Below are 14,192 nucleotides of genomic sequence, written 5' to 3'. Positions count from 1 at the left end.
CCACGCCGACGTCAACTGAGGCGTTATGTTTTCTGTTCACGTGGACGCAATATATGACGCAAAGGTCAAAGTTCACTGTGAACTCACAAAACCCTTTTGGTCACAACTCAAGAATACATACAGTATGATAATTCTGAAAGTTTCACACATATGTCACAAATAGGATAAAATTATGAAGTGATGACCTTTTGGACAGACATGGATGTAAACTGAAACTAGACTGGATGGCGGAGGCATATAACCGCAAGGCCGTAATTCTAGTTTTCTACTAGCTCTACTTTTGTGTGTTGTTTTAAGGCTGCACTTTTGCAGGGTTGTATGTGATTCCACTGTATCAAAAGGGGAAACACTTCATAGTACAATATGAAATCAATACAACACAAACTGTGCCGTCAGAGTTGAACCTATGTCTCTTTGACACACTTTTGTTTGACTGTTGAGTCTGAGTGCATTAAAGAAGTTGTTATTACCTCAGTCAAACATGTTCCTGACGGTTTATGTTCTCAATCGCTAGTTCAATACTGCATGATGTTCATTTTTAAATTATGGTCCCATTTAGAGTAAAATACACAATAAAGCAGCGTATGCTTGAGGGTGTGGCTTCCTTGTGATTGACAGGTTGCTACCGGCCTGGGTACTCACCGTGTTTTTTTGTCTTACAACTGTAACCCTTTCACAGTGGGTTTTCACTTAATGAAAGTTAATTGTAACATTTTAAACATAAGGCTTTAAAACCGTAGTCCAAAAACATATGGGTGACGTCAAGGGGACTATGGTCCACTTCTTATATACAGTCTAGGGTTTGAAATAAGAAAATCATTTCTACAGACCAAATGTGAAGTGCCTATTTATTATGAAGAAACTGATCACTTTTTTTCATGGTCAAGAACATACATTTCCACCAAATGTCATTGAAAACATAGGTCAACAGACCTGAAACTTATGTAATTTATTCTCTAATTTATATTAAAGTCAGGTTAAACAGGGCAGAGCAGGGAAACCCAGACGTCTTTTCCCCCTGAAGCTCCTCCCGCGGGTTTCCTTAGAGTTTACCAGGCCAGCTGGGAGATGTAAACCCTCCACTGTGTCCTGAATCTGCCCTGGGGTCTCCTCCCACCCTGAAGCACATATTCAATATTAAATGGAAAGGTGACCAGGAAGCAGCCTTAACAATAGTCTCAACCACAGTTAACTGACTTCTCTTATAGTTGAGAGAAGTGCCTCGAACCAGAACTTTAATTTAAACAGAAATGTAATAATCCTGAGTCCTATTATCACATTTTAATAGTGCACTTAACACAAATCATTCCTCCAAATGAAATTCCAAAATGTCCATGTTGGTTTTTTTCTTCTATAGTAAAATGCAGGTTGTGTGTGCGTGGCTGGAATTTGCTGTGGCAGCTACAAAGCCTAATCTTATTGGGTTTCTCTCATCCAGGGATCCAGCAGAGCTCACGTGCCTGTTTTTCATAAAGCATTTCACACTGACTTTGCAATAAAGCAGTGATCTGTAAAAAGGGAATTTTAAGTTGTTATATTTTGAAATCTATGCTTTGTGGTACACCTCAAATGTCATGTCATCTCTGTGTTTGAGCGTGTAGTTACGTGTGTAGGTGTTAGTTGTCTCTGTCAGAGTAATGCATTCTTTCATGGCTGTGACTCCTCTGATCCGGTCCTGTGAAAAGCCAAAGCCTCGCTTTTATCTCTCCGTTCCATTTACACTTGTGTGTGTGTGTGTGTGTGTGTGTGTGTGTGTGTGTGTGTGTGTGTGTGTGTGTGTGTGTGTGTGTGTGTGTGTGTGTGTGTGTGTGTGTGTGTTATACACACAGATAACATCATATATTCATATTAGTTCATAAGGGTTGGGGCTTTAAAAATTAATTAATTTTTCTATGCACACTTTATCAAATCATCTGTCATTTTTAAGTTGTTACCCATCATCTGTATGTCACTTAAGCTGATGTGCTTAATGATCTGAACCTCCTCCTCCGCTCACTAACTGCCATCAAAGATTAGATGTCTTTAAATGTTATCCAACTCTGAAATGAAGATCCTGGTTGTTGTTCCTGAACACATCTCTCACGGGTTCCTTTTTTTTCTTGTACCTTTGACTGTTAACATAAAACCTTCTAGTAGGAAATATTTACAAAGTTAGTTCAAAGTTTCCTAATAAAATATCCAAACATTTCCTTTTTTGTTTATTGCTATTCCATTTTTCTATGTTTCATGATTGGCAACTATTCTTTACAGCATTTTACCTTAATTCTGAACTTTTTTACACTGTACCGATTCTTTAACTTCATATACTGTACTGCACCTGTACTGCGTCTCACATCGACTGACTAAAAGCTGTTCTATAGTCCAGTCTCAAGGGAGTGCCTACACCTAAAAAAACAAAACCTATTTGTGCCGACTTTTCATGCCCTGCTACTCCTGTTTCTGTTATTTGTTGTTTTTCTTTGCTTTGACTGCTTATTTATTGAACAGTTTATAAATTACGATAGAATACCAGGAAATGTGCTAACGTATTGAAAGATGCTTCAGCATTTTTTCAGTATGTGGTGTGTGCTGCCCAGGTTTCAGTGACTAATACTGCTAAGTATTTTGTGTTAATCCTGTTCTGGGAGCAGCCAAGGGGAAAAGCCTCCAGTGGCTGACAACCAGCAAAGCTATCACATGGTTCCTGCTCTCACATTATTTCTCCCCTCAAACAGACACACAGGTCCACACACAGTCCTTCAGACATATATGCATGGGGGAACAGATATGCATTGCAGAGTGGAGGGACAGAGAGGATGGCATGAGAAGAAAAAAGGTCAGGGTGAAACAAAAAGAGAGAAAGAGTTTCCCGACATGTCGGTTACATTCTCTGCTGCAGTGGAGATCATTCAACCCTCATTGTGTGGTGTATGATTAATGGCACCTTTGATGTCTCTACAACAATATGACATGGCAGAAGGAAAGGTGTGCTTCAATGTTAAATCTGTTTTTTTACTCTTACTCACAAAAGCACACATATCATCTGCTCCAAACTTCCACATCAAGGTGATCAGGATATAAAAAAACAGAATAAAAGAATAAGAAACAAGAAAGAATCCCTTTGGACTTGACACAGACCCTCACTTAAGACATTTGATCCCAAACTGTTTCTGTTTTTTACTTCTTTACACTCATTATACACTTCCAAGTCCTGTGTTGTGTAAGTGAACTACAGTATATAAACTGAACGTGTCCGCACTCACATCTGAGCATGCCTTCAGTCCTGTGATCTTTATAGTTAAACACCACATAAATCATTTAGGGACACCATGCACCATTCCCTTTCTGACATCTGGGAATATCTGCCCATGTATCTTTTTAATTCCTAAAAGGAATAACATGGGTTGAGCTACCTCAGGCAGCATAATTATGGAAATCTCTGCTGAGACGGAAAAGTAGCCAGGAACTGCATTATGATAGGAGCTCAATTCAGCCTGGATTGTGCACTATGCAATACATTTGCTCTCTGCTGCCAGGAACAGCACCAAGCAGAGAGGAGAGGCTTGTAATGGTGACATAACATCTCTGGACTCTTGTCGCAGTGCACGGAGAGGGTGAATGTTACCTTCAACAACACAGGAGTAACTCCATCCTCTGTCTCTTGCTGCAGTTTATACCTGTACTTAGGCAGCCACATTTCTACTTTGTAGCATGTTTTGATTAGCTGTGTACTGGAGCATGCTGTCTTCATATCGCATCTATATTTCCTAAACAGGGGTTTTAGCAAACAGAAAACTGTAGCACTCGTTCTCCTGCTTCACAGACTTTGGAGTGGTGACAAAAGGAAAAAGAACAAAGAAAATGAAGTTCTTTGGCAAAAATAGACCCAGCTTGTAAAGATAATAATAGGAGACAGCAGACATTGGCACACCAGTTAGAGCGGCTGCAGATTGTCTCTGGCAGTTGCAACAGAACCGGACAGCAAGATAATTGCACCCGCTGGACATCAGGGGGTTCCAGGCTCTATTCTGGTGCTATCCAAGCATGACTGTGGATTTGACTGTAAACTTATGAAAATCAAAAATAGAACAAATTGAGTGGAAAAATACAAGAATAAAACAGGAGTTCACGAAAGCAGAATGTCGTCGACCCCTCTAATCTAAAACCAGGAGCGCAGTAATTTATTTTACGCACTTATCCATCAAATTTGTGTCCATTAAATTTGAAGTTATTTTATGAATGTATTTTAATTAGACATAATCAGGCTACACAGACAGTACTTGTTAGTTTGATACATTATTGTGAGTTTTGATTTTTTTGTGGAATTTCTTTTAAGTTGTTTTTAAAAGCACCAGCCTTATACTTTCATTCTGGTTTGTAATTCTATTAAACGCGTATGTGCGTACGTGTGCGTGCATGTGTGCGTGTATGTGCGTATGTGAATGAAATATTGACATTTGCCAGATCCTTTGGGTATCGAGGTGAGTGAAGGAGGGAAAGATTGACTAGAGAGTCGAGCAAGATGGAGAGAGAAGCAGAATGAGAAGGCTGGATAGGGAGCAGTTAAAATGAGTGTGTAAGTGCAGAAACACAGTGCTATTGTGTGGGCGCAGAGCAGGAGCAAGAAATACAGAGATGGAGTGTGATACAGGGAGAAATTGGAAAGGGAAAGATGGCAAAACTGGAAGAGAAGGAGTATATATTAAGAAATGTGAAGGGAAGGAGGAGAGCCAGATGGGAGAAATGGAGAGAGCATGTTGGTGGTTAATGGAGGGTGAAGAGGAGTGAAAGGCACAGAGAGAGGCCATGAAGGAAGAGAGCGCTGGAGGCTTTGAGTACCCTTTGTTCACACACATTTCGATGATACGCAAATTCACACCTACAGTACCAGGCACTGTAAAAATGCAACACCACACCCAGTGTGAGCCGTGCTGAGAAAATCAATAGGTGGATTTTTCAATTCTACATTTAATTTAATCAGGCATCTCGTTTAAAACACATCTGGTGTTTAGTTATTGTTATTGTTACAGTGTTACAAAAGACAAACACACAGTTTAAATCAAACAGACAGCTCAATAACAGGATGGGAGTATTAAGTATTAAAAGGGAACCACCAACATCACAACAAGATGGCTCCAGATGCCGGTTTCATTTCAGACAACGCATCAAGCTGCTGGCTAACTGGTTCCAGGTAGATAGAGCACAACATCTAAAAGCAAATCAGTGCTAATGGAAAAACCTGGAGCACCAATAAGTCCTGAGAGACAGTCTGATGAAGTCAGCATAGCAGTAAAACAAGAAGTCCTCCAAAACGAAACTTACGTTTGTCTATGTCAGGGGTGTCCAAACTACGGCCCGCGGGCCAACTGCGGCCCGTGGTCCATTTTTAATTGGCCCGCAGCTAATTCTAAAAGTATAATGGAATATGGCCCAGATAGAAACTTGTGCTTGAATGCTTTGCACTTCTTAGTTCTAACACAGAAACACAGTTTTGACTTGTCAGCTAACTTAAAACATCAAGTGTCAGATAAAGCTTGGGCTTTAGATTTTTACTGGATTGCATCTGATGAGAGCACAGATGCGACAGACACCGCACAGCTGTTCATTTCTTTTGCGGGGAGTTGACGATAACTTTTGCATTACGGAAGAGCTGCTTAGTCTTACGAGTCTAAAGGGCACAACATAATTCGAGCACGAGGACTTAACCACAGAGAATTTCAAGCTTTCCTGTGATGTCGATGCTGAATACGGGGACGTACTCTACAGTTCTGATGTGCGCTGGCTGAGTCGCGGCTCCGTGCTGCAGCGGTTTTATTCCCTGAGATCAGAAATGAACATGTTTTTTAAAGAGAAGGACCGACCTCTTCATGAGCTGAGTGACCCTCCATGGTTGGCAGACTTGTTTAGTTGATCTTACTGGTCATCTCAACACTGAACAAGAGCTTACTGCGCACATGAAAGCATTCTGTGTGAAGCTCCGTCTCTTTGAGACACAACTACACAACTTCAATGTTGTGCACTTCCCCACTCAAATATATGAGCAAACATTTTCTGTTAACTCTGAACAAAAGCAGATTGAGAACCAAAATGAGCGACAGCATCTCTGTGATGTCCTTCGTATCTCAAACACCAAACTTACTCCTGACCTGCAGCATCCTTCAGTCCAAGTGCAACACTGTTCCCATTATAGGAGAGTTAAAACATATATAACAAAGTATTCATGTTAATAAGCTCCATTTTTCAATACATTCAGTCAATTAAAGTTGATAACATTTTCTAACTAACATTAGTTGATGTGTTAACAAGCCCAATAACTTATTTGTTTAACAAGCTTGATATATCCATCCCCTTTTCCCCTCATTCCCCCCCTGATTTGTTTTTTAGGCAATATACCTCAAAAGTATGAGTGGCCCAGCCCTTTGTATATTTTTCTGTATGTGGCCTGCTCTATGCCATCTAGAAGAAAACATGTTTTGTGATCTGACGCCCCGATCAGCAGCAACTCGATGCCATTCACCACAGTGACACTTCATTTACTCAAGACACCTGTCACACTCCTGAGATGTGTGTTTTCAGTTATAAACCCATGCTGTATAAGTTATTGTTTAGTCTAATTTAAAGTAATACAACATGACACTTAATTTACTCAAGACACCTGTGTGTGTGTGTGTGTGTGTGTGTGTGTGTGTGTGTGTGTGTGTGTGTGTGTGTGAGATGATTGTTTTTTTGTGACTTCATTGTCTTGTTGTGATGTCTCGCGTATGTAGATTGTTTTCAAGTCTCTTGTGTAATATAAATATTGATTGAGACTTCCTAAATTAATAAAGCTTCCTGTAACCAACAAATCATCAGGAAGTTGATTCCTAAACTCATATTTTCGTTCACTGTCCAAATTGTAGCTCAAGATAATATGAGAAGTATGTGCACAGTTTCCTGTATGGTGGATCAGGTTGTGTGAGGAGTGAATGACGCTTGTACGAAGCTGGGAACCCTTTTTAGAATAGCTTTTAAAAGCTTAACCAACTGTGAAAAGATGTGGCATCGCACTTACGCACATTACAGTCCTAGGTAAGCTCAAAGTGTTCAGTTTTCCCTAACCATCTCAAACTACCGTATCGTGTTGTTCATTTGTTTCCAGCTAAAGGGAAAAGAAAATGCGGAAGAGTAAGCCTGTGAATACATAATGAGCAGCTGACAAAGAAATCCACATCTACTCTGACACACTGGTGACAAATCTGATGGCAGATGGGCACAGGATTGCCAAACAAAAGCGACAGCTCCCACCTGATCTGTGTATTACTCAACCCATCATGTAGAAGATGATCTTTCCAATCAGAGTGTGTTTGGCAGAAAACAAGTGAATCCCATTTTGACAGTGTGTTTTTGTGTATCAAAGGACAAGTTACTGAAAGATCTTTAAATAGATATAATGTCAATTGCTGTGTGTTTTTTTTGTTTGTTGCGTCTGTTAATAACATTTGACAACTTTGGTTTAGTAGTGCAGTGCCCGTTCAAAACATGCCTGTTCGGATCGGGCTGATTTTCTCGCTCTTACAAACGTCACGTGGTCAACACTGCACTTCCTTCAGAATCAGAATCAGAAATCCTTTATTAGTCCCACGACGGGGAAATTTACCTTGTTACAGCAAAAGAACAAGAAAGTAAAGTAGCGAGTACACAATTAAATAGAATATAATACAGTAACAATAGTATAAGTACAGAGTCGTTGATAAAAAGGTTGTAAGAGTGAATATTGCATAATTGCAGAAGTTATAAAAAAGTGAATATTGCACTGATTGATAATGGCACACAGTGTTGGAATAGACTTTTCTTGGTGTGGTGGTCTACCAGGGGCCGTGGTGATGGTACAGTCTGACCGCTGCAGGGAGAAAGGACCTACGGTATTTCACTGAAGGAGCTGCACAGTGCGGACAAAGTGTCCTGGAGGGGGTGGGACATGTTGTCCAATAGAGAGGACAGTTATGTTGCAACTTCAGATGTACTCACGAAATATAACATTTTTAATATGATGCATTGTTAGTCATTAAACTATCCAGCTTCATATTGGAATTAAAAGCTCCACCTTGAACATATGTTAGGTAAATTAAAGTACATTGTGCTGATAATGCCTCTCTTTTACTTTAGTTGAAGTTAAAAATGTAATGCCAATGTCTAAGTGCCATGATACTGCAACAAAATCCCTCATCATTATCACAAAAGATGTAAAACCTGTACGATCATCCGTCTGCTCATGTTTCATGCACATCAAGCTCATTACCCAGATCTCAGTAATTATCTTGGCGATGACAATGTTATCATAATTGATAGGAATTCCCCTTTAATGCTGACACATTCATCTTTGTTTACACATACTTGTCAGTATCAATCACCTCTAACATCATCTGTTTTGGCTCTTCTCTCACAGGTGCTGCTCTCTGGACTGATCGGAGTGGTGTCATGGAAGAGGCCGCTCTCTCTTGTGGTGAGTGTCGTCTGAACGCCCACACTCAGCTCTTACTCTAACAACTCTGAACAAATAATTCCCAATGTGACGCTGTACGAGACACATACTTATAATACTGCAACAGATGCTTTGTTTCTTTCCTGTTAGGATCAACATATGTAGATCAGCACACACACACGGACACACTCACACACACACACTCACACACGCAACAAGAAATCGCTAACTGCTGTATTTGATTGCCTGAGATGCTCTAGCTAGCTATAGCAAACGACATGCAAAGCAATCATCAATTACTTACCTGTTCAAATCTATCATTGATTTGTAATATATGCAGAATCTCAAAACCTGTATTTATACCTCAAGCTGTCGTCCCAGTTTATTGACACAGTTTGACAGAGTGCTGAACAGCCTGAATCTTGTCGCTGGTCACACTCGTGGTTTAGCAGCCGTAGAAACTGTTACTCTCAGTGAGTGCAGTTTCAACTTTGGGTCATGTTCATGTTGTGTTAAAATCTCTGGATCACAGCTCCAGTGTTGTACGTTTTCACAGCCGCTGGACTGGGAACTCCAGCACTCAGTTAGAAGTCTGAGCAGTTTTCACTTTTCCTGTCTCTGCTTGCACAGATGAAAAATCATTGAACTGTATTAATAATTCAGAATAAGATAGCTTTAGCTCTTTTGCATTTGACATGCACATCTGATAGGATGTTACACCACTTTTTCTTATTTTTATTTTGCATGCGTGCAAACCACCAGAACAAAGTTGCCACTGATTTGTATGCAATGTGGCATTAAATTCTTCTTACTTCTTCTTCTCTGATGTTTCCAGCAGACAACATTTATTTGCTGGTTTAGTATGGTTTTCTTTGTTTCCATGACAGCCAAATTCCTATTTTAACATTTTGAAGTGTAGTTCTTATAAGCTGAATAAATTCAAGGCTTTTATATATATAAATATATATATATATTTATATATATATATATAGATATATATTTATATATATCTATATATATATATATTTATATATATATATATAGATATATATAAATATATATCTATATATAAATATATATATATATATATATATATAACATCTAAGAATTACACTGAATAATTCTCTTAAGAGCCAATTTATGAGTAAAAATGTTCTTCATTGAATGTATGCAATAAGACACTTTTATTAAGCTCCTCACTCGTATTTAAAGCAAAGTGTAAGAGCGACCTTTTTAAGTAACTCTCAAATGAGCACATGAATAATCACATGCATGCTCAAAAATAGCCAATCAGTTGGAAGGATTTACTCTACATCGGCCATATGTTCTTTTCTTCAAGTTAACATTAACATGTGGAATCAATAAAGAATCTATTAAACCAATTATAAATTAATAATTTTTTCTTTCCTCCTCCAGTTTTGAGAAATTGCTGCTTTAAATATATAGCAATAATAATAATAATAATAATAATTTACTGCATTAAGGCTGCGTGGAATGCTCTGCTCTTGTTGTTTGCTGATATTATTGAATAAAAATAAACAAACTAGAAAGCTGTGTAACATCCGATCAAATGTTCAAATCAAATGCAAATAAAAGGCTATTCTGAATCCTGCTTCAGCTAATGTATAATTCATCACAAATGTCTCAGAATGTAAAATGTTCAGCTCTGTTTCTGCACTGCAGACATCTACAATCTACTCTCAGCTAACTTAAGAGACATCTCTTGAATTTAAGATCATTTTTATTTCGTAATAAATTTGATAAACAGCTTTTATTGTTGGATTTTTACTTTTGATAAATAACTAATTAACTTTCTGTTGATACATACGGGCCCTGATCTTGCACTGTTGCTTTACATCTTTCAGGAGCGATCCAGGGAGTCATTTTTCTGCCATAGCAGAGCCAAACAACCTCTAATTGACTGTCATGTAGTGCATGGCGTAGCCCACACTCCCCTCACTTGCATGTGTGTCACTTTCTCCCCCTTTTAACTACAAAAAAGCTACATTATGGTTAACTTGTGACTGGAGATGATCTCTCTCAGACATATCTTTCAGTCTTTTTGTTCTTTTAAGATCAGGATTAGGGTGCAGCACAAACACGTCGCTGCCCAATTCTACTTCATGCTCTCTTACTGTCATAAATAATCTCATCTCATTTCTTCTGCTTCACCACATCATGGTTGTACCCCTCCCTTCTCACTGTCTCGCTCCCTTTAGTTTTATCACCTTGCTCCCCCCGCTACACATATCTGCATCCTCCCCTTCACATTTCTATTCCCCTCCCCCCTTCCTGTCTTTGCCTTTGTGTAATGTTACACCAGAAACAGAGATTTGAATCATTTCTGCTCTTGTGGATCAAAGGAAATATCTTTTCATTGGAGGTGTGAGTCGAAATTAGTCACACGCTGTGCTCTGTAAAACAGTTAAATCCTCTTACCTCTCTTTCCTTTCCTAATTTACCAGAATATTCTTAGACAGAGATGTCAGTATGTGGCCTCTGCTTCCTGTCTGTGGAGGGGTCTTAAAGTTAATATCTGGTCTGATTTTTGTGACTGTGGCATTTAATGTTCAGTCCAGACAATCAAGCTTCTCAATTTCTGGCCACGACCCAGCGCTGACTGGTGGCAGGTGACTAATACACCGGCCGGTGGGATGCTTTCAAGCCTGGAAACGTTGCACCAACCCATCTGCCAACTGTGGGTGGCAACACTCTGCATCTTGATTTGTAATAACTGACGTTTCTCCCAAGCGTTCAAGTATGCGTGTAAAAGACTTGGTCATCTTTGCTGACCTTTTTTTTTTTACATTACAAAAAAACAAAACAAGAAAAAAACTCAGAATAAAACAAAATAATGTTTTACATGAGAATATAATATTGCAAATTAGTGTGCAATCACTTCAAATATGGACAACTGGAAAATGTATTAAAATAAGATGAATTAGAAAACATAAAAAGGGAATAATGTGGTGTATAATGTAATGATAAAGAAATGTAGTAGGATGTCGAATAAATCAACAGTACTTTTGTTAATCGTGTTTAATCCAGGCTAGTTTGTGGCAAGGATTAGTGCCCTGTTATTGAAGTGGTTGATAAAGGGTTGCCAGATCTGGTAGAATTTCACTTCCTCTCAATGAGAATTACATTTTGTCTTTCGTAAGGGCCTGTGCTTTGCCTACAGTTTACTAATATAAGTCTGCACAAGAACCGCTGTAGAGGGAAGGTGGGAGAGAGTAAAACACATTCTACGCATGTTTATAATGCATTATAGAAATGGGCGTCATAGAAAATGTTACTGACATTTCTTCTTCTTATAATTATCTGTCAGTATTTGAGATATTCATATTGCATTTATACTCAAGTTTAGATAGACAGATATGAGTTATAAATAGAAACGACGAGACAGGCTTTGGTTGCAGTCACACATTGCAGAGTGGAAAAAACAGGTGCACTACTGTGGGGAGAGAATATGTGATGAATATGAAATTCTGTCTACCCCCAAACTCTCCTTGTAAACTTCACATCAAAGAGATATTGATATATTATGCTCAGCGGTGTGAGACAAACACAGTGTGTCCATGTTTGACGGAAATCTTCCTCTTCCACTTTATCTGAAATACCTAATGAACATTGTAGTTTTTGATTCAGTGAAGTGCGTTAATGCTGCGGCAGATTTACTCTATATCACTTGGAGGCGAACACAAGTCTACCTGCATTCTTCTGTTTGTGGCATTGATGGATTATGTGTTTAGAGAAAGACAGAGAGACATAAAGAGAGTTAGAGGGCATCAAGTCCTTGTTTGCCCTGTCGGGAAACCAGACGGAGATAGTCTGCAGAATAGAGTATTTGTCTCAGAAAGCCACAGCTGTTGTCACTTTATTGTTGTCATTAGTTTAAAGTGTAACTATGTAGAGTAGAGACACCACCTGCCTCTACATACTTCTACATATATTTAATGTACAGTTAATTATATTTTAATGCAATTCTAATGCAGCACTTTGACGTATCAGAACATAATTTTCTTGACTACTTTTGTACAATGTGTCTCGCTAAAAATAGGTATTAAACTCCTTCCCATTGCCAGTAGAGTATGCCTTTCTGGATTTTTTTTCCGTTAGTAAACAGTGAAAATGTTACTTGTGTCTGTATTTCAAACTCTTAAAGCAGTGATGGAATGTTGGAAGAGTGTAAAGACTAACTACGACCATTTTGATGAGTTTTATTTAGTTTCTGTCAAGTTTGAATCAAATTTTTTACAATAAATGGAGAGGTAAAATTACTATTGTCTGCTGGCTTTGAGGAACACATATTAATATTGTGTTTTGTACGTTAATACATTTTAATAATTGTCCAAATCCCTGTTGATTTCATTCAATGTGTACAGTATTTTAACTTCAACATGCGTCACATACTGTAGCATTGCTCTAGAAAAGGGGTGAGAATTAGTTTTTGTTCTGGTAATTGATGCTAAAAAGAAAAGACAGATTCGTTTTTTGTCCAGTGGGAAAGGAACTTCATATGCGAAGATCAATACTGTGTGTGTGTCTATTCTCTCTGGACTGAAGTGTAGCGTGGAGAGATTTAAAAAATGGACAGGCACAGTGAGTCTTGAGGTGAAACGGTCACTGCACTTGTGAGGTGTCAGGCAGTGAGAGAGACTAACATCTACTTCACATTCATGTTTCCACAGGGATGTGAGAGCAAGTTGTCCTTTAGTGTTAGAGCATGGTCGGAATGTCACACAGTGCTTCTCTGCACCATGACTATGCTTAAATAGACTGCCACTGGCGAGATTATTCACAAAAGGAAAGTGTTCTTGAATTAAGCTATTCCAATGGCCAATATAACTACTGTATATTCCTCTTTACAGAGAAATGAAATATTAAATATGATGCTGCTTCTGTTTTCTGTGGGAATGATTCTGTGGTTTACTCATGAACATTTTGTAAAACATGTTTTGCTATATGACAGACTTTTGGTCGACTCGAGACTTTGGTCCAAACTGCAGTTTGCATGGTTTGCCATGATATTTGGTACAGCCCTTCATTGTGCACAGAGGATGAATCCTACGCTCCGTTCCTCTAATGCCTTGTCATTGTAAGGATGTTAGCATGTACTGAAAAATCCAATAGTCTTATAGTTTGAATACGGTCTCACTTTCACTATACTTTGACTGACTTTGACCTTGTTTGGGACAATCCGTACACACTTTACATGGCATTTCGTACTAACAGTATTGTCTTAGTCAGGTTACTTACATTTTTGAATATAGACTATGTAAATCTTTCAGTCACTGAAAGCCAACAAACCAGCTGATTAGAACTTGTGGAACAATAAGGTGAAACGTATATTTTTTTACTATATTCACTACAGCAGGGGTCACTAACAGGCGGACCGCGGTCCGAGTCCGGACCCAGACGCCGACCTATGCGGACCCGGACCTATAATCAATAAATTATTAAGGGATTTTCCATTTTGACGGGGCGCTTCTATTTTCACCGGCGCAGCTTTTCTCGTTTTTAAGGCAGTGGTTTAGCGGTTTCATGAAACTCACAGACCAATTACATGCGAGTTAAGCCATCCCACGTGATGCTACGCAGCCAATCAAATATGTGCATTCCAACCGGCAAACATTGCGACTCTGAATACAGATGAGAGGCGCGTGACAGACTTTATTTTTCAAGCTATTTTATTTATTTTCTCAATTTTATTTTTAAATACAGCCCGAGAAGAACACTGTACATATCTACA

General features: G+C 38.8%; 1 protein-coding gene across 2 annotated transcripts in view; it reads left to right on the top strand.

Annotated features, from left to right (window-relative positions):
* fam189a1 (family with sequence similarity 189 member A1) overlaps positions 1 to 14,192 on the top strand; it is an 85,428-nt gene that overhangs the window by 31,360 nt on the left and 39,876 nt on the right. For both annotated transcript variants that reach the window (XM_029455361.1, XM_029455353.1), the window contains exon 2: positions 8,405 to 8,461. In XM_029455361.1, coding sequence (XP_029311221.1) covers positions 8,405 to 8,461 — 57 coding nt within the window. The remainder of the gene's footprint in view (positions 1 to 8,404; positions 8,462 to 14,192) is intronic.

Source organism: Cottoperca gobio, chromosome 3 (assembly GCF_900634415.1).
Source record: "Cottoperca gobio chromosome 3, fCotGob3.1, whole genome shotgun sequence".
Lineage (NCBI taxonomy): Eukaryota > Metazoa > Chordata > Actinopteri > Perciformes > Bovichtidae > Cottoperca > Cottoperca gobio.
The sequence above is the reverse complement of the archived record's forward strand: the minus strand, read 5'-3'. Positions and strand labels throughout refer to the sequence as shown.